The sequence below is a fragment of the Mytilus galloprovincialis genome, chromosome 12, assembly GCF_965363235.1.
Source record: "Mytilus galloprovincialis chromosome 12, xbMytGall1.hap1.1, whole genome shotgun sequence".
Lineage (NCBI taxonomy): Eukaryota > Metazoa > Mollusca > Bivalvia > Mytilida > Mytilidae > Mytilus > Mytilus galloprovincialis.
The window spans coordinates 15,191,818-15,214,359 of NC_134849.1; the positions used below are offsets into that span (position 1 = coordinate 15,191,818).

Below are 22,542 nucleotides of genomic sequence, written 5' to 3' on the forward strand. Positions count from 1 at the left end.
AAAAATTTTCAACTTTCATCAATTCGTATTCAGGTAAGTTAAAGTTGATAAAATGCAAGCATCTTTTAGAGACTGCAAGAACAGTTTATAATAGTTCTAAATTAATTTTTTATGGTATTTTAATTTCTATTTTGATAAGGGAGATATGATTTGATTTTAATGGAGAAAGCTAGGATGTTATGTATTTTTTTAAGTTCTAATCTCTGTCATGTCTTTTTATTTTTCACTCTATACGGTCCTGCATTTTTTATTGCTAGAAGTTTATCCGGACTTTTTTAGTCATCCGGCTTTTTTTTTTAATAAAACTGCTGTCCTGCAGTTGTTTTTTTTTAAATTTCACCCTAGCCCCCCATCTGATAATCAAATGGTACCTCCCTTATGTCTGTCCTCATTATTTTCTACTTTGTTTATTTCAATGACTGTTGTTTCGACAGGGTCGGGTGTTGAAGGCTGCTAATATGATCTGTTATAGTGCCAGATATTTTTGTGCGTTACATGTTATCAATGTTTATATATTCTACAAATCAACATGTGATATGTACTTTGACTTAAGGTGGTGTGGGAGTCTAAAATAAAAATGATAGAATTTGTTCATACTTTGCCAAAACGTAATATCTATTGATATATGTTGAAAAATATAATAAAAATAATAGGTAACCGCGCATTTTCTCAAGCTACAGGACGTGACAAAATGACAGAGACACATTTTGTATGGATTATACAGGAAAAAACACCATTTTGTGATTAGAAACTAAACAAAATGATAGAATTGTTAAATACTTAAGGAAAAGATAGCTTTCAGACAATACTTTGAGAATGTAAAAAAAAAAAGATAGGGTCACCGAACGTTTTTTCCAGCAAAAATACAAAATAGGAAAATTCCATGTTGAATCCATCAGAAAATGCACTGTTTTAGAGTTACCTCCCCTTAAAATGCCAATTTAAAAAAAAAAAATAAAAAAAAAATTAATAATCAACATTTGCAAAAATATTAATATTTATAAGTTATATTCTTATAAATTGGTTCTTTTAAATGAAAATTCACATTAATTATCTGCATTCCTGCATCAAATTTTGCTAACTTGATAGAAAATCTGGACCTTTGGTTCTCTGTTTTTTACAATCCAAGATGCAGGAAGACACCCATACCACCTTAAATATATTTTATCAGTATGATATATGTGTCAAATAAATCAGTCTAGTTATCTTTCAATAACAACGAGCAATTTTTGACTTTATAAATTTATTTAGTATTAGTCTATGTGAACCTCTGCTGTTGTTCATCTGTTGTATGGTTGTTTTTTTTAAAAACACGTGATAAACTAATTTGTATTGTGCATTTTCTATGTACTTTTTGTATTTATAACACATTGAGATGAACGAACAGCACTAGCCTTTTTGAAAGAGTTATTTCACCTCTAACCTATGTTAAGACTTGCATGTCAAACATAGTCTGGATCCTTGCCTTTGTTATGTGTCTCTATTATATTATTTACAACATCTTAGAAACAATCTGAACTATCTTCACTGTCAATTGGACCAAAATGATTGTAAAACTCATAAGGGGTTTTACTGGCATAATGTATAAGGGCAATATACGCACAAATGGCCCAGTCGAATTAAAGACGTTAAATCAGATACTTGAGATTATATCTACATGACTGTATTACCACATATTGTGATGTACGAAAGTAGAAATGTGAGAAGACTAAATGTCATGACTCTATTCACAAATGCCAGTGCTTACATTTAAAGGCCAAAGGATGTGCCTCCCATCCATGAATTTCTATATTTTGATTTATGACTTCCGACGGGAGTATACTTCTGTTGCCTTTATTAGGAAAGCCCACCGACTGAATTTCTTATTGATGTGTTTCCGTATTGAGTATGCGTTAATTACATGCAATTTGACGACAAGTTAATAAATTTAAACACCATTTAATTTTCCTGGTTTCGTTGTGCTATTGCTTCAATTTTCTTTTTCTTGTTCGCTATGGCGTTGTCAGTTTATTTTGACTTGGTGAGTTTGAATGCCTCTTGGGTATACTAGTATTTCGCTTCTCTTTATTTATAGAGACAATTGTGGAATATTTTCCAGTTGAATAGGGAAAAAGTAAATACTGTCTATGCTAAAAGCTTCATCAAAATCATAAAAACAAATTAATACAACAAACATAGGTGTTAAAGAATGTTTTTAAATTCATTTTCTTATTACAAATGCCAAGTCCATTAAATATTATAAAACATTCGGTATTTTTAGTTTGATGTTTGTCACTACAAATACGAAAAAACCGTGATTGTATTCGCATTCATCAGAATCCACAGATTTCCTCTCCCATCAATCGTTATAGATACTGGGTTGGTAATGCCGTCTTCAGAACACAAAACATTACGAATTAAATAGCCATCAGAGTTCAATAAGCATACGCAATTTTTGCCCGAGTCTGTCACAAAAATGTTTCCATGACGGTCCGTACACATGGAAGTAAATTTCGAACCGTGATGTTTATATGAATGTAGACGGTCACCAGACAAGGTTATTGCGAAGATTTCATCATCATATGCGACTAAAATTATGTTTGTCTTGGTATACAAGATGCATTTTGCCTGACTCGTAGCATTTCGTTGCGATATTGCGTTACTAGTAAAAGTTCTTAATGTCCTCCCAGTTCCTTCAAGTTCATAGAATGTGTTATAATACCCCAGAACCACCATATTTCCATTGTTCATAATCCATGCGCAATCATGTTGGGAAATAGCTGGTAACGTATTTTCCCATGGATCTATTTGTGTCTCAAAACTTTCTTCTCGTTGGAATTGAATTATATCAATTTTATTATCTTTCCACATAAAACATTTTCCAACGTTTACGCCAATGATTGCTAACCTATTTTGTACTTTATGTGAAATTGTTTGCTTTGCTTGTCCATTCATATTAAATACTGTGATTGTGCCATTACTCGGTGCAAAACACGTGATGCACACGTGAGAATCACCTGTTGCCATTATACTAGTACTTGTTATACCACTGGTTGTTTGGAAACTGGATTCCTTTGTGAAATGTCTGAAATTGGGAAAGCTTTGAATTTGCAAGTACGGAAATTGAGGTTTGAGCAAAATTTTAGTGTAATCATCTCGTTTAATTACGCCAAAATAATCCTGCATGTGATGATATGATAATGTTCCTGGTTTAAACATGGGTATGTTTAATTTTAACTCAGAGCTAGAATAGTTTTCGTTGTACATACGTGTTTTTGTGCACAAAACACTGCATAGTCGAACTACTTCAGCCGTTTGACCAAATTTGATAGTAGCTTCTATACTTTTGATTAATCTGATTATAGCGAGCCGATTTTGTTTAGCCTCTTTAATGTACGTTTCAAATGTGTTATTATCGGCACATGAAAATAACTCCAAGATTTCTAAGTTTTCCGCCATGACCATATCAACGGATTTACACATGAGTTCTTTTAAGTTCGAAGCTATACTCTCAAGCTCACCCTTCGTTTGTTGAATATCTTTCCCATATTTATTTTCCTCTGCCTTTGCATTGTGTATAACGTTGTCAAGAAAGGGTATCTTTGAATTCAGACTTCCCAACGTAGTGCTCAGTGTTGACTTCATGGCTTTGATAGCAATATCCAATTTTTCTGTTTTGTGACAGGCATGGTCGGATGTTTTACAATGTTCACAAATAGGCAAATTGCACGACTTACAGTATAGAGAATGTCCCTTTGAATGTACATCGCATTTACCGTCTTCTAATATCAGTTCATGGTGTTCCTTGGTCACTCTGTTATTAAATTCATCTTCAACTTTATGTTTCCTCAACGTTTTGTTTCTCAAATGGTTATTATGGCAATGTTTACACATATTCTGATCACAATCTACACACCTTGAATGGACATCCATTTCATCGCACATATCACAAACTCGCGGTTTTACGTTTTTATTTTTGCTATTGAATAATTCAATGAATGGATATAACGAAAGTCCATCAACGCCTTCTTTTGGTATAGGTAATTCCCTTCTACAAAGTGGGCACCGTAATATTTGTCCATTTTCAATAAGTTTCTCTATACAAGGAGAACAAAAAACATGACAACAGTCAAGCAGTCTCGGAGTTGTGTATGCCGACTTACATACTCCGCATACATCATGATCTTCGACATGTTGGTCCTCAGCAACTGATATTTTACGTTCAGACAATTGTCCTTCCGCCATTACTGCTTAAAAAACTGTAAACAAAAATATCAAGTTAATTCAAAAAGGAGGAGGCCCATACATATGACTAAAGTCAAACGTTAGACTCTGTCAACTAAAAACAACCGTCATACTTATATAGTACCGATAATGATCCAAAAATAGTTAGAGACTTGTGATATTTACATACATGTTTGCCTGGTATCTATTATCTTTTAGTTTATGCAGACAAACATTTTGTCCGAATTGTTTTATAAGAATTAGGCTATTTAAAGTTTTAAAACTGTGACATGAAACAATAGTTGTTCCAATTCAAATCATTCCGTATATACTTTTATGTTTTGTTTGTTACAGTTTTAAAGTTGCGGTCATTCCTCCAAATTAATCTTCCTGCATGTTATACTTTTAAACTTTATACTTCTATATCTATATTTTTAATAAATGTACGTTAACTTGTCCTTGATATGATTTAAAAAAAAAACAATTCGTACTCATCTCCGTATATTTACATAAATTATAATATCAGTTTAAAATATGACAAACAATCATCCTTCAGTAGTTTATACTACTTGATAACCCTTTTTATTTATCTTCCATATCTTCTGACCATTACGCGCATTTCGTCTTGAAACTAGATCCATTTTCCTATTACATATTGCTTACTAGGTGCAATAAAATCAAAACAATAAAAATATTGTCTGTAAACATTCTGATTTTCTACTCTTTAAAAAGAGTGAGGACTCTGTGGCGACAAAAAGGAGACTTTTTTACTTTTGTATTACGTATACCAGTTACTTTTTATGTACATCGAAGCTTATGTGTATCTTTTGCCCCTCTTTTATGAATCATGCAACGTTTATGCTCATTTCTTGTTCATGTTTATTTGCAGTACAACATGAGATAGATAAAATGAATGTAAGGTTCAAAGTCGTCAAGTTGATAGTTTTCAACCATCTTCAAAGGAAAAGAATATCTGAAATGTAGTATTCATTTAAATCCTTATTGTAGCAGATGGACAAGTCGAATCTGATATCCTAAGTGTTCATATATGACAAAAATAAGCAAAGACCCATCGAAACAACATCTGATAAACAAATTTAATAATACTTTTAGATATTTGGATGATATTTTGGCTCTCAATAATGACGACTGCAGTATGTATATTAATGAAATTTATCCTGTTGAACTTACTTTAAATAAAGCTAATACTAACAATGACCACTGCCCTTTTCTCGATCTTGATATCTATATCACTGATGGAAAGCTGAATACTAAAATTTATGATAAAAGGGATGATTTTTCATTTCCTATCGTTAATTATCCGTTTGCAAAAGTATAAATTACTCTAAATTATAGGGATTTTCTGGTAACTTAACAGAAAACCGTTGCCGTTTTTGGCACAACCTTTTTGATCTTTTGGTCCTCGATGCTGTTCAACTTTGTACTCGTTTCGGCTTTCAAACTTTTGTATCTGTGCATCACACATAGGTCTTGTGTGAACAAAATACACTTCTGGCGTATTAAAATTTTGAACTTGTTGCCTTTTGTTGGCTGTTGTTCGTGTGATTCTTTGTTTATTGTGTTCTCCAATTTATTTATATTGTAGTCCTGTGTTGTCATTTTGATGTTATATTTCACATGGCCATAAAAGTGCGAGGTTTGGCATGCCACAAAACCAGGTTCAACCCACCATTTTTTCCTTTAAAAATGCCCTGTACCAAGTCAGGAATATGGTCATTGTTATATTATAGTTCGTTTCTGTGTGTATTGCATTATAACGTTGTGTCGTTTGTTTTCTCTTATTTTTGAGTGTAAATTCACATTGCGATAAGACGTGTCACGGTACTTGTCTATCCCAAACTCATGTATTTGGTTTTGATGTTATATATATTATTCTCGTGGGATTTTGTCTATGTGTGTTACATTTTAGTGTTATGTCGTTGTTCTCCTCTTATATTTAATGCGTTTCCCTCGGTTTTAGTTTGTTATCCCGATTTTGTTTTTTGTCCATGGATTTATGAGTTTTGAACAGCGGTATACAACTGTTGCCTTTATTTAGATGGTGACGTTCCCTTGTCACCATCTTACGGTGTTTATATATCTCAACTTGTACGATTCGCTCGTGTATGTAACAATGTTTTAGATTTTAACGAGAGAAATTTATGTATTACTGAAAAATTATTACACCAGGGTTTTCGATATCACAAATTAGTCAAAACATTTACTAAATTTTATCATCGGTATAAAGACATGATTCGTAAATATGGCTCAACATGCAGACTTCTAATACGTTCAGGTATTTCACATCCAATTTTTTATGGAAATATTCTTTATAAAGCACAAAGGTGTCAGTATTCACCTCAGAAACTTACAAAACCTTTGAATAGACTTATATATTAAGAAGGGATATAATTACGATACTGTTGTCAAGTCATTAAAGATTGCATATTTTGGCGTTAATATTGAGTCACTGATAAGGTCTTTGAATCGGAACTAAACACATTTATTCTAAAAACAGTTGTTGGCATGACACGGGTTATGTTCTTCTCATATATGTTATGATGGTATAATACTAAACCCCTAACGGGAAGGATTGTGCCTGATGTTCATATGATAAAATCATAATCTTTCAGTCAGTTTAGTTGAAGTCTGGAGCTGGCATGTCAGTTAACTGCTAGTAGTCTGTTGTTATTTATGTATTATTGTCATTTTGTTTATTTTCTTTGGTTACATCTTCTGACATCAGACTCGGATTTCTCTTGAACTGAATTTCAATGTGCGTATTGTTATGCGTTTACTTTACTACATTGGTTAGAGGTATAGGGGGAGGGTTGAGATCTCACAAACATGTTTAACCCCGCCGCATTTTTGCGCCTGTCCCAAGTCAGGAGCCTCTGGCCTTTGTTAGTCTTGTATTATTTTAATTTTAGTTTCTTGTGTACAATTTGGAAATTAGTATGGCGTTCATTATCACTGGACTAGTATATATTTGTTAATGGGCCAGCTGAAGGACGCCTCCGGGTGCGGGAATTTCTCGCTACATTGAAGACCTGTTGGTGACCATCTGCTGTTGTTTTTTATTTGGGCGGGTTGTTGTCTCTTTGACACATTCCCCATTTCCATTCTCAATTTTATATATATATACTTTATAACTATTTTGATCGGAGCGTCACTGATGAGTCTTATGTAGATGAAACGCGCGTCTGACGTATTAAATTATAATCCTGGTACCTTTGATAACTTTTTTTCATATACAGGACATATATATGTGATATAAATCATCAACCATATACAGTACAGATTAAGTCTGAGGTCATTACTTGATGACATTGAAATGTAGGTCAAAGTCAAAGCTTAATTTAATATTAAGATTCTGGTTATGAAGAAATATGAGATATTTTCACATGATAAAGCTGTGTGTCTTTCCCATAAATGCATAAGGTTGGTAGACATATTACCTTCTAAAAGTCAGCAGGAAGTGACGTGATGACAACAGGGAGTGACCATGTGTTGTGTCTCTTTCATTTGAAACTTAAGAGAACCACATATATTTTTTTAAATCAGTGTGAAGTAACCTATCTGATGATACCAAAAATTATTTTTGTAAACTGGAAGTAGCAACATGTCTCCCTTAATATTTCAAGCAAATATAGAATTTTTTTTTTTTTTAAATCAGAGTAAATTCAGCTATTTATTGACACTGGACGTGACTTTAATATGACTGGAAGTGGCTTATTTTTTCTAAAAGTTATGAAAAAGTCAAATAAATGAATACCCAACAGTATTTTCTTTGGCTTTTATTGTTTAATTGCCCAAGACATTTGAACCGTTATTTTTTTTTTTTAATTTTATCAGCTTGTATAAAGGTAGGAAAATACAAATTTTGATTGACGCCAAATTCATGTGTGCGTTTACTTTGAAGGCAACATACATGGTTTCTCTATCAGCAAATCGAGACAATGGACCTAGCTTATCACCCAGTAGTCAACACTTCGGTGTTGACATGAATATCAATAGTTTGGTCATTTTATAAATTTCCTGTTTACAAAACTTTGAATTTTGCGAAAAAACTAAGGCTTTTCTTATCCCAGGCATAGATTACCTTAGCCGTATTTGGCACAACTTTTTGGAATTTTGGATCCTTAATGCTCTTCAACTTTGTACTTGTTTGGCTTTATAAATATTTTGATATGAGCGTCACTGATGAGTCTTATGAAGACGAAACGCGCGTCTGGCGTACTAAATTATAATCCTGGTACCTTTGATAACTTTTAACACCACTGGGTCGATGCCACTGGTAGTGGACGTACATACAAGCTGTTTTTTAACATCTCGTTATTTTAATATTTCAGTCCCAAATATTTTTTTGTTCTTATAAGTGACTTAGTAGTTTCCTCTACTTTTTTTAACTTTTTAGTTTTGTTTGTAAAGAACAAACAAAAAATACAAAAAAAAGGTTTGTTATTAGTTTTTTGTTGATTTATACAGGATTTGGTGTTGGTAGTCGCCATTCAAAACTTTGGACCATTTACAAGTTCGTCTGTCCGTGACTTCGCAGCCATGTCCGATCGACATATGAACGTGAGATCAACTTTTCGAGTTAGATGAGTACCATTTGTTCCTAATTATAGATTAGTTGTTTACACAACTTTTGAAATACTAAGGTTTTTTTTAACCTCGGGAATAGAGCTGTATTTGACAAAACATTTGGGCATTTTTGTTCCTCAATGCTCTTTGACTTCCTACTTTATTTGGCCTTTTTAACTTTTTTTTATTCGAGCATCACTGCTGAGTCTTTCGTAGACGAAACGTGCGTCTGGTGCATATACAAAATTTCAATCCTGGTATCTATGATGAGTTTTATTTTCTTTGTGTGTTTATGGACCTTTGATAGATAATTTGAAGGATCCGTAAGTGATATAACTGGAAGCGTCAGCACTCTTAATCAATTAGAAAGAGACAAATTTAGTTAACAGACGGACACTCAGGGATTTGCATATACCCTATGAGGAGCGACACCGGTTGTGTCGACCTAATGAGCGTGTCCTGCATTGCACTTATCACCCACAATGATAATTCATCTTAGTTAAAATGTCACGATCAGGAGAAGGACACAAACAGTTTAATTGCAGATCAGACTTTAGTGATATCTAAATATCTTTGACCGCAAAACATGTCACTGGTGAGTTTAGACACTAACACATCGTCAATTGATTTGTAAACCTATCACATATACTTATAAGAGCAGTTTCAAATCCACCGCGCTTGATACCAGTTTATTTACTTTGCAAAACCTCCCACATTGATTTATTGTTTCAACTATCCGACTTGGATATACATGAAATAGTTGGCACTGTACTTTCGGCAAACAACACAACAATACGAATAGAACAATGAAAATCATATTTATTTATCTGCGTTCAAGTAAATAAAATAAAAAGGATTCTGCATTGTTGGTTTTACTATTGATTTTATAATATTTGTTCAAATATAGTATGGCAATTTCTGCTTTTTTTTCTTTTTTATCAAAAAAAAACCTTTCTAACATTTGATATTTGTTTCTTTTTAAAACAATAAGTGCAATAAATATTATTGAGTATTCATGCAGTATTTTGCAAATGCATAATTAAAAGTTCGACATTTGTCACTACAAATACGAAAACACTGCGATATCATTTATTCCTGGATTCTATCTGACTCGTTAGTATCCATAAGTTTCCTCTTCCATCGATGGTCAAACACGAAGTTGTTGTGAAACCATCTTCGGAGGTCAACACACTTCGAATAAAATGATCATCAGAAGTCAGCAAGCATATGCGATGATTACTTGAATCAGCCATAAATAAGTTTTCGTGACGGTCATTGCACATAGAACCTTTAAACGTATGTGAATATCGTAGGTCTCCAGACAATGTAAAATTTTATGATTGTATCCAACTAAGTTCATTTTTGTCTTGGTATATTAAATGCAGTTTGCCTGAAAGTCGGTCATTTGCGAACTTTCATTACAAGTAAATGTTCGTACAGTTTTTCCAGTTTCTTCAACTTCATAGAAATTTTTCTTTTAAAAGAACAAACATATTTCCATTGTCCATTATACGACACTCCGGAGATAGACCTGGTATGTCATTTTCACATGGTGCAATTGCCGTTGCAAATTTTTCTTCTGTTTGCATTTGTATACTTTCAATTTTATCACTATTCCACAAAAAGCATGTACGTGCGTTCACCCCAATAATATAAAACGTGTTTCCCATACCGCGTGAAATTACTTGTTTTGATTCTCCAGTCGTATCAAAAATAAGTATATAGCCAATATTTTCATAATATGCATAGCTTTGCGTAGAAAGCAAATTTGTGACACACACGTGAAAATCGCCTACTGCCACTATACTAATATAATTTTGCCCAGTTTTGCTCTGAAAACTTGATTTTTTCGTAAAATGTTAAATAACTAGACTGCGATGAATTTGATGGCATGGAAATTTAGGTTTCAGTAAAACTTTATCCCGTTCACTTGTGCCAAATGAATCATGTATCTGATGATTTGTCAATATTCCTGGTTTAAACATAGGTCTATATAATTTCAACTTCGAGCCAGAATATTATTCGTTATACATATGTGTATCTGTGCCTAAAGCACTGCATAATCTAACTACTTCATCCGTTTGGCCATATTTAATGGTAGCTTCAATATTTTTGATTAATCTGATTATAGAGAGTCTATTTTGTTTAGCCTCTTTGATGTACGTTTCAAATGCCTTCTTATCAGCACATGAAAATAACTTCAAGATGTCTATTTTTTGTAACATGACTTTGCCAATGGATATACACATGCGTTCTTTAAAGTTCGAAGCTACACTCTCAATTTCACCTTTCATTTGTTGAATATCTTTCAAATATTCATTTTCCTCTGACTTTGCATTATGTATATCGTTGTCAAGAAAGGGTATATTTGAATTGAGACTTCCAAAAGTAATGTTCAATGTTGACTTCATTGCTTTAAAAGCAATATCCAATTTTTCTGTTTTGTGACAGGCATGGTCGAATGTTTTACATTCCTCACATATGGGCAAATTGCATGACTTGCAATATAAAGAATATCCATTTGAATGTACTTTGCATTTACCCTCTGCCAATATCAGTTCATGGTGTTCAACGGTTACTCTATTATTAAAATCATCTTCAAGTTTTCTTAACGTTTTGTTTCTCAAATGGTTATCATGGCAGTGCTTACACATACTCTGATCACAATCTACACACCTTGAATGGACATCCATTTCATCACACATCAACGCCTTCTTCTGGTATAGGTAATTCCCTTCTACAAAGTGGGCACCGTAATGTTTGTCTTTTTTCAATAAGTTTTCTATACAAGGTGAACAAAACACATGACAACAGTCAAGAAGTCTTTGAGTGGTGTAGGTCGACTTGCATACTCCACATACATCTAGATCTTCGACTTGGTGGTCCTCGGCAACTGAGATTTTACGTTCAGACAATTGTCTTTCTGCCATTAATGATTAAAAAACTATGAACAAAAATATCGAGCTCAAAAGTAAATTCAAAAAGGGGGAGGCCACTAAACAGGACAAAATCAAACGTTAGACTCTATCAATTGACGGAACGATTGACAAACAACTGTTACGTGTAAAGTACTAATAATGATCAATTGATAATGTGAGACATGTGATATTTATATATACATGTTTCCCTGGTATCTAACTTTTTGTTTATACAGATATATACTTATATATTGTCCGAATTGTTTTCAGAGTCTTTTTAAAGTTTTAGACCTGTGTCATGAAACAATCGGGATTTTTTTCAATACAAAACCCGTATATCCTTTCATGTTATGTTTGTTACAGTTTAAAAGTTGCGGTCATTCCTCCAAATTGATCTTCCTGCAGTTTATACTTTCAAACTTTATACTTCTATATATTTATATGTTTATGTATATGCTCGTTTAGGGACGACATAAAAAGTTTAATGTAGGATAAAAAAAAACTTAATTCATATAGTTTTTTCACTGACCCCCATTCCCCCTTTCTTGACTTAATTTGGGAAAAACTGATTGACCAATAAGGATATATATCAAATCGATGATAATTAAACAAAATTTACATCAATTTTAACCCCCGCCCCAAAACTATTTGAATCAAGTTTTGTTATATATCCTTCATTGATGTTTTGATGTCGTCCCTAACTGGTCCTTGATATGATTTGACGAACTCTTTGTATTCATCTCCATATGTTTACATAAATATGATATCAGTTTTATAGCTGATACTAATGGATAACCCTTTTTATTTTTCTCTCATATCTACTGGCCATTGCTCAATGTTACGTGCATTTCGTTTTGAAACGAGACCCATATTCCTATCCAAATTGGTTCTGAAGTCCTTGGTTAACTAAATAGAAATGGGGTCAACCCAAAGGTAAAGATCATGTCTTTAATATTTAATAGGTTATTTTGGCTTATTATTGCTTCTTCTCAATACCGTATATAATATATATCAATGTGTTTACCTAATATATTTTCCAACATATCGTTACACATATATGCTGGATGAAAGGGTGCGTTGACAATTAATAGGAGTTGCCTGTAATCTGTACTTTGATATAAATCATCAACCATATAAAATAGAGACTTATGGTCTTTTTTATCTGAGGTCCTCACTTTATCACCTTGAAATCTAGGTCAAGGTCAAAGATGCATTTGATGTTCTAGATTCGTGTTTTGTTTTTTAGAAATTTATATCTATGCATGATTAGGCTATAGGTCTTTCCCATTAGGTTGGTAGACATACGACCTTGTCAAAAAAGTAACCTTATGAAAACTAGAAGTAAGCATTTGTTGTAACTATATCTAGAACCATATATATCCGTGTATACACACCTCTGAGTTATGTTTTTTTGTTTTATCGTTAGTTTCGTTTGTTGTTGGGTATTTTGTTGTCTTAACATAATTGTCATTGTTAGTGGATTAGACAGTTGGCACGTGTTTTTTTTTCGTATTTTGTTTTCATTTCTTTGTTTGTTTCCTTCGTTGTTGGGTAATTTGTGGTCTTTGGTGTTGGTGGTCTTCATTCAAAATTTGGGACGTTTTAGAGATTGTCCTAATATAAAGATATTGCATTTTGTATTATTTTGTATTTCGACGTATAAGCTACAGAGACTTTTCATATATCGACCGGACAAGGTTGTGTACTCTTGGAGGGAGAACTTAACCTTGTGCTGTCGATATATGCACGTGTAATTGACTTTTTGAGTGCGAAGAGTACCAATTCTTAGTGTGTTAATGATTTTGTGAAAGGTGTTTTTGAGGGATCCGTAAGTAATATAACTAAAAGCGTCAGCACTCGAAAATCAATTAGACCGACACAAATCTAATTGATAGACAGAAACTCATCGATTTACATATACCCTATAGGGAGCGACATCGTGTGTGTCGGCTTATTAAGTATGTCCTTATGTGCACGTATAACCCACAATGAGAATTCCCCTGAGTGAAAATATCACACTCAGGAATAGGACACAAGCTAATGAATCAGTAAAATAGCAGATCAGACGACTTGAGTGGTATCTAAATATCTTGGACCAGAAAACTTGAGTAAAGACCCCAACACATCATATCGGTCAACTGATAAGATTCGTAAACCTATCAACATATATGTATGAGCCGTTCAAAATCTACCGTGCTTTATACCAGTTAATCTACTTTGAAAAACCTCTTAAACTAATGTATTGTATCAACTCCCGACTTGTATATGCAAACTATATATTTGGCACTGAACGTTCAGCAAACAACAATAACAAATCCTTTAATTTCTATTTTCTTATTTGCTAGCTTATCTCATAAATATAGGACACAAACTAATAGAACAATTGGAGTCGCATATCTTATTTTGCGTTAACTTACAGGATCTACATTGTTGGTTTGTACATAAATTTTATAATAAAAAAAAAATAAAAAAAAAAAGTATGGCAATTAGGTTTTTTTCTATATATTTTTTTTTTATCAAAAACCCGTTCTTTTATATGATAATTGTCCTCTTTAAAACAGTTAGTGCATTCATATCATGCAGTTCTTTGCAAATGCATAATTGAATTTTGGATATTTGTCACTACAAATACGAAAACACTTCGATATTATTGTTATTATTAAACTGACTCGTTTGTATCCATAAATTTCCTCTTCCATCGAGGGCTACGTACAAAGGACAAGTTAAACCGTCTTTTTCAGAAGTTAACACATTACGAATAAAATGACCATCAGAAGTCAACATCAATATTCCATGATTATTTGAATCAGCCACAAATACATTTCCATGACGGTCATTGCACATGGAATTAACGCTTGAACCTTTAAACGTATGTGAATATCGTAGGTCTCCAGACAATGTAATTGCTAAAATTTTATGATTGTATCCAACCAAGATCATTTTTGTCTTGGTATATAAAATGCAGTTTGCCTGAAAGTCGGTCATTTGCGAATTTTCATTACAATTAAACGTTCGTACAGTTTTTCCGGTTGCTTCAACTTCATAGAATTTGTCTTTTAAAAGAACCAACATATTTCCATTGTTCATTATACAAGCACGACCTTCAGGAGAAAGACCTTGTATGTCATTTTCCCATGAATCAATTGTGGTCCCAAATTTTTCTTCTGTCTGCATTTGTATGCAATCAATTTTATTATTATCCCAAAAAAATATTTGTCCTTTGCTCACTCCAATGATGTTAAACCTGATTCCACTAATATTGGGCGTAAGTCGTTGTTTTGATTTTCCATTCATATCAAAAATATTAATAGTTCCAGTATATCCATAATTTTGCCTTGTTTGCATATTTGTTACACAAACGTGGGAATCGCCTGTTGCCATCATACTGGTACATGTGATGCCAGTGTTGCTTTGAAAACTTGACTTCTTCGTAAAATGTCTATAATTTGGAACGCGACGAATTTGAAGGCATGGAAACTGAGGTTTCAGTAAAACTTTGATGTTGCTTTCTCTTTCAATTATACCAAAAGAATCATGTATTTGATTATATGAGAATGTTCCTGGTTTAAATATAGGTCTATGTAATTTCAACTCAGAGCCAGAGTATTCTTCGTTATACATACGTGTATCTGTGCCTAAAGTACTGCATAATCTTACTATTTCTTTCGAATAACCATAGTTTATGGTAGCCTCAATAGCTGTGATCAATGTTATATTTGACAGTCGATTCAGTTCAGCCTCTTCAACGTATGTTTCAATTGTTTTCTTATCAACACGCGAAAATGACTCCAAAATATCTAAGTTTTCGAACATGACAATGTCAACTGATTTACATATCAGTTCCTTTAAGGACGAAGCTACACTCCGAACTTCAGCCTGCATTTGTCTGATATCTTTCCAATATTTATTTTCCTCTGACTTTGCATTTTCTACAATGTTGTCAAGAAATGGTATCTTTGATTTAAGGCTTATCATCGAAGTCTTCAATGTTGATTTCATGGCTTTGATAACAATGTCTAAGTTTTCCGTTTTGTGACATGCGTGGTCGGATGTTTGACATTCTTCACAAATTGACAAATTGCAAGACTTACAATATAACGATAATTGTTTTGTATGTTTATCACATTGAATGTCTTTTGATATCTGTTTGTCTTTAGACACTTCCTTATTTTTGTCATCTACTATTTTATGTTTTTTGAACGTCGTGTTTTTCAAGTGGTAGTAATGGCAATTTTTGCACATGTTCTGGTCACAATCTTCACATCTAGAATGGACTTCGGTTTCATCGCACATTTCACAAGTTCTTTCTTTTTCGGTGTTGCTCTCGTCATTCCTTTTTTCGATGAATGGAAACAACGAAAATCCGTCAACGCCTCCTTCCGGTTTCTGCATTTCCCTTCTACAAAGTGGACATCGAAATATTTGTCCATTTTCAATAAGTTTTGCTATACAAGGTGAACAAAAAAAATGACAACAGTCAAGCAGTCTTGGAGTGGTGTATGCCGACTTGCATATTCCACACAAGTCCTGATATTCTATACGTCGTCCTTCTGCCATTGACATTTAATGCATTGATAATGAAAACTATGTATTAAGTGATAGTCACGTGATATCTCAAAAAAATAGTATGTTGATCTATATAAACATAAATTAAACCGAAAGATGATGTTATGATTGTTTTACAGGCCTTTAATAGCTTTTAACATGTACAAATGTATCACTAGACAAATGTAGAGACATAGTAGTTATATCATGTATATGTTATACTTTTATAACACCTTTTATCAATATCGATTCGGTATTGCGTTTCTTTAAAGTTATCTTCTTGCTATGTGTACTTACATACCTTCATGTATAGATACATGTATATCTCTCATACCTACTTGTCATTATGTGCATTTCATCATCAAACTAGATGTGTATATTCAATATGACTTACACGACGTTAGATAAACGTCATGTTCTTTTTTGTTTGCTATTAAGGGATAATGAAACACAATTACTGCAAACGAATTGCATTTCCAATTTGTTTCAATTTGCAATTTACGGTTCCTCTTTTGTCTTGCATACAATTGTACATACATAAGAAACTAAATCATCATCATCATCATCATCATCATCATCATCATCATCATCATCATCATCATCATCATCATCATCATCATCATCATCATCATCATCATCATCATCATCATCATCATCATCATCATCATCATCATCATCATCATCATCATCATCATCATCATCATCATCATCATCATCATCATCATCATCATCATCATCATCATCATCATCATCATCATCATCATCATCATCATCATCATCATCATCATCATCATCATCATCATCATCATCATCATCATCATCATCATCATCATCATCATCATCATCATCATCATCATCATCATCATCATCATCATCATCATCATCATCATCATCATCATCATCATCATCATCATCATCATCATCATCATCAATCATTCATCATTATTTAAACATATAGTGTTATACTACTGTTGCCTTTATTTACATATTTTATTATGAAAAAAGTAATATAATAAAAATATCGAAATCCGTTGAAATTCAAAACAGAAAGTCTAGAATAAAATGGAAATATTAAAAGCTCAACTATATTAAAGTTTAGGTAATTTGTCGACAAACTCTTTTGAAGGATTTACCGTACCATCCGTATTTTATTGTAGATAATTAACCGCGGTATACTGGGCTAGCACTGTACTTCTTTTGCTCAGTTTGTAGAAATGTTCCACGGGTCACGGGTTCCAACAACGACTGGTATTGTGTAATTTTGGAAGACAAACCATGCATATGCTCAAACAATAGTCTACGAACTTTATATGTATGCTCTAATCATTGTGTTGTGATTAAAGCTGATGATATTCACTAACTCCAAAATCCATTCTGCGTAAGGGAGAAACCAAACATTTTTGAGATAAGACCAAAATAAGAACTGCAATATGGCACTGTTTGATGGATATTCTGAAATATTCAATCCAATTCTGAAAAGATGATAAAGTGGGTAAATGGATATAAATATGTACTTTAGTTGGAAAAAAAATTATTGAAAGAAACTACGAAAATCATTCTGAAAAAGTAGGAGCATAAATATATAGATACGGTTGTGAGAACGTTTAAATAAATTTCATAGGAAATATGTTCCACCGGAATTGATATCACAGAAAATTTGTTCCAACACTGTAAAATTTGTTCCGGAACAAAATTCATAGCTCCATGAATTTTTTTCCTATTAATATTTAGAGTTTTAAAAATAGTTAAATAAGTTCATATTTCATAGAAATCAATGAATAAGTTCCGCTCAAACCTATTTTAAGTACATTTGCAATTTATTGCCATATATTGCAAAGCAACATATTTTCTCGTTTCACTTAAATTATAATGAAAGCTAAATGCTATACTGAGTGTTCTTGCATGAGATACATTAATTTGCAATTAAAGGCAACTCAGTAACTATAGGATGGAAATAAGAAATGAAAGAGATGGTAATGTATCATAATTTGTATTTATGTTTATGTGGTATTCTTCCCTGAACTGTCATGGTCCCGTGTTCTAGTTAAACATCATGGTACAGTTTCAAAAGAGTTTTTTTTTTATCATGTATTTTCATATAATTGATTAGTCACTTTGTCCTTGTGTTTATCTTTATACTATAATTTTTTTCTGAATGATTTTTCTTATTCAACTCTTTTCTGACTCAAAAGTGTACTTTTGATATTTTAACGGAGTATATAATTAAACAGTTGCATTACTCCACATGATTAAAATTAGATGATTTACACTTTTTACTTATTTCATACTGATATAATACTTATTTCAATTATGCACTTGAATGATAACATTGAACTAACTGATGACAAATGCTCAGTATATAAGATAACTTGTTTAACCAGTGGAACATATTTCATAGACAAGGAACTTATTTCACAAGGTGAGGAACAATTCTCACAAACCCAGAACTAATTTCATCGGGTAAGTAACAAATCTCTTAAACTCGGAACTTATTTCACCGGGCTAGGAACAAATTTCACCAACCTGGTACTTATTTCACCAGGTGAAGTGTGGAACTTATTTCATATAGAGATGGAACAAATCACATAGAAATCATCTGTGAACAAAAGTTCTCCCAGAACATTTTTTTTGTGATATTAGTTCCACTGGAACTTTTTTCACAGGAACAAATTTTGGCTCACATATACTAGTACGGTCCAGTAAGAGGTGACCATACATGTCTTGGTATCATATGTGCTTAACTTAAACAGTTTCACTTTTCAGTTTTACAAATTGCTATTATTAAAATTAGATGAATCCAGTAAATAAGCGAAATAAAATATTTGTTTAATTGCATGTCTTAATCCTATTTTGGTACTCCCGCCCAAGGTGACACTTGCTACCACAAGGAACGTCATATGTTTTACATTAAATGTTTTTTTAATGCATAGCACTTTGCATCTGCATTTTTTTGTAAACTTTCTAAATATTTTAAATGAATTGTCTCTCACATTTTATTTACTTTCAATTTCAGTGAGTAAAATTCAGTTAATGTATTACTGACTTATGCTATTCCAAATACAGGAGATTAACCGATTAAATCAGTCAGATCGTATGCGTATTTTGAATAAGTACAAATACTCATATGGTCTGGAACATATGCAATAGCATTAAATGTTTTTATGATTGTGATAAAGTTTCAATAAATTGTATAACGGGATTTAGGATGTTGAGTGCCCATTCCCAAATGAAGCAGTGGGAAAGGTAATGCTTAAGTAGGTGTAAAATCCTAAAATTATTGAGATCAAAGGCCAACATAAGAGGTGCACAAAAACATTATGTAAATAAGTCTGAAAGAAAGTCTCAATAAATTGTCAAAAAGATTTAGTAGTCGCCGATACAAAGTGTAACCACACCCCTTTTCCACCACCATGTCAATGACAGTGTGCATAAATAACGAAGTCCATATTGTTACAAAGTTAACACCAAAACATCATTCACATGTTCAGATGAATAAACACAATAGGAGACCCAAAAGGGAATCACGTCGTTAAGTTTAACCAGGCGTTTAATGATCGGTTGTTGATACAAATGTGCGACAGTAGTTTTAAAGAATGGACGACATATTTCTTAATCTAGGATCAATGGCTGACAAAGTATATCTGTATAACAATTGTGAAGATAGTCCTTTTTAATACTTGAGATTAGGTTATCTGATTGAGGACGGCTGTCGTTAAACTACCTCAAACTACCTCATATTGAGGCGTATGATAGAGATTTTGATAAACAAAATTTTAATCACTGACCGATGGGTGGATGGTGCAGTTAGACATGTCTTTTCAGTTGTCGGAAATAAGATGAAAGTTGAAGGGAATTGCATGACAGTTGTCGGGAATGATATGACAGTTGACGGAAATAACATGAAAGTTGTTTGAAATGACATGACAGTTGTCGAGTACAATTTGATAATCGACGGGAATGACATAACAGTCGTTGAGAACAACATGACAGTTGTTGAGAATTATATGATAGTCGACGGGAATGACAATATACACTTGTTGAGAATGACATGACAGTTGACGAGAATGATAGAATAGTCGAATGTTATGGTATTACAGTTTTTGAGAATGGCATGATAGATGTCGAGATTGCCAGTCGACGGCATGGCATAGTAGATTTAAAAGTTGATTTATTTTTAAGTATATAATTTTTTTTCATTTCACAGGACATGTACATAAATTTCTTATTCACTATAAGTAAGAATAAACTGTGATATTTCTATCCTCAAGAACCCACAAATTTCCTTTTCCATCGATAGTCACGGACATTGATCTGTGGTGATGAAATTGAGTTCTAAGACAATCAAATGTTAATACATCACGAATAAAGTTGCCATCAGATCCCATCAAGCATATACGACAACCGTATGAATCAGCTACGAAAACGATTCCATGACGGTCTTCGCACATCGACACAAAGTTACAGTAATTATCCTCAGACTTATGCGAATGTAAAAGTTCACCACTTAAAGATGTCGCAAGTATCTCTACATCAAAAGCAATTAAAATTGCTTTTGTTTTTGTATATAAAATGCAGTTCGGCTTGTTTTGACTATGACGTTCCAGTATGCACTTGCTAGAAAACGATCTGACAATTTTGCCCGATTCATATACTTCGTAGAATTTATTGTTTATATAAAATAACAAGTTACCATTGTCTATTATACATGCGCAACCGTGTTCCGAAAGATTAGGTATGTCATTTTCCCATACAAGAAACTTTGTGGATGTTGCTTTTCCATCATGTTCTACTTGTAAGGTTCTAATACTTGATCCGAACCATGCAAAGAATTTTCCGTTGTAAACAACAATAATTTCACGTTTATCTCGGCATGGTGCATATTGTCTCGAATTAAATTTTAGTTTACCATCTAGGTCATAAACTATGACTTTGCCGTGATAGTTCCTGGTATCGCTAGCATATCTTTCGTGCGAGACACAGACGAGAGTTCCGCCTGCTGTCATCAATTTTGATATACCAGATTCAACCTTAAACGTAAATTCTTGTGTAAAAGTTCTTTTGCTCATAAAATCGATAGTTTGAAGACATGGGAAATGCACTGTAGGTAAAACTGTTGTGTTTTCATTTGGTTTGACTGATCCAAAAAAATCTTTTATATGGTCAAACGACAACGTGCCTGGATTATATTTAGGGAACTTTAAAATCATCCCGGAGATTGAATAGTTTTCATCGTATATTTTTGATTGTGTGCAAATGGCACTGCCAAATTCGACTATTTTACATTTGATACCACAATTAACTATTGCTTCAATGGACTTTCTAAATTTGATAAGAGCAATACGACGGAGTTCTGCTTCTTCTGTGTATGTTAGCAGAGTTTTCCTGTCTGAATTCGAAAGTGATTCTAGGTTTTGCATAGAATCGGATAAAATCATATCAACAGATGTACACATCCATTCTTTCAAATTAGATGCAGCTCTTTGCAATTCAGTTTTTGTTATGTCTATATGTGTCTGGTATTTCTTTTTTTCCATTTTTGCATTTTCTACTGTGTTGTTCAAAAAAGGTATTTTTGAACTAAGACTCGTTACTACGGAGGTCAAAGATAAGATCATGTTTTTTGCAGCATAATTTAAATCTTCAATCTTGTGACAAACATGTTTGGAATTTTTACACTCTTCGCAGATAAGAGAATTGCATGACTTACAGTAAAATGAAAACTCCTTCACGTGCTCACCACATTGCATGTCTTCCGGTCGTATTTTATCCTGTTTTGTAGGAAGCTCTGTGTTTTCTTCAACTAGTGTGTGTTTCCTTAAAGTTTTATTTCTCAAATGATAGTCATGACAACTTTTGCACATGTTCTGATCGCAATCTATACATCTGGAATAAATTTCAATTTCATCACACATTTCGCATGTTCTTTCAGTTTCGTTTTTCTTAACACTGTTGCTCTTAGTGGTATATGGAAAAAATGGAAAACTTTTAATGCCTTCAATTGGAACTGGAAGATCTCTTCTACAAAGCGGACATCGGAATATTTGCTTACCCTCTATTAGTTTTTCCAAACATGTTGTACAAAATATATGAAAACAGTCCAAAAGTCTTGGAGATGTATATGCCGAGTTGCAAATTTCACAAAAATTGTCCTCTGCAGTCGGTAAATTTGTCGCCATGTTTAATCTTTACTCTTGATTTGCTATAACAATATGACGGTCAGGTGAACATTGCTGTGCACGGTTGCTAGGCTACCATATTAACATGAGAAGCATTAATATAAACTAATGCA

General features: G+C 33.0%; 1 protein-coding gene across 1 annotated transcript; it reads right to left on the minus strand.

Moving 5' to 3' along the window:
* Positions 1-20,462: 20,462 nt before the first annotated feature.
* On the minus strand, positions 20,463-22,243 carry LOC143054991 (uncharacterized). The gene has a single exon (XM_076228105.1). The coding sequence runs from the start codon at positions 22,163-22,165 to the stop codon at positions 20,483-20,485; it is 1,683 nt and encodes a 560-aa protein (XP_076084220.1). The 5' UTR covers positions 22,166-22,243; the 3' UTR covers positions 20,463-20,482.
* Between the last annotated feature and the right edge of the window lie 299 nt (positions 22,244-22,542).

Coding starts and splice junctions, on each gene's coding strand:
- LOC143054991 (XM_076228105.1), bottom strand. CDS start 22,165: ATGTGTGATGAAATTGAAATTTATTCCAGATGTATAGATTGCGATCAG.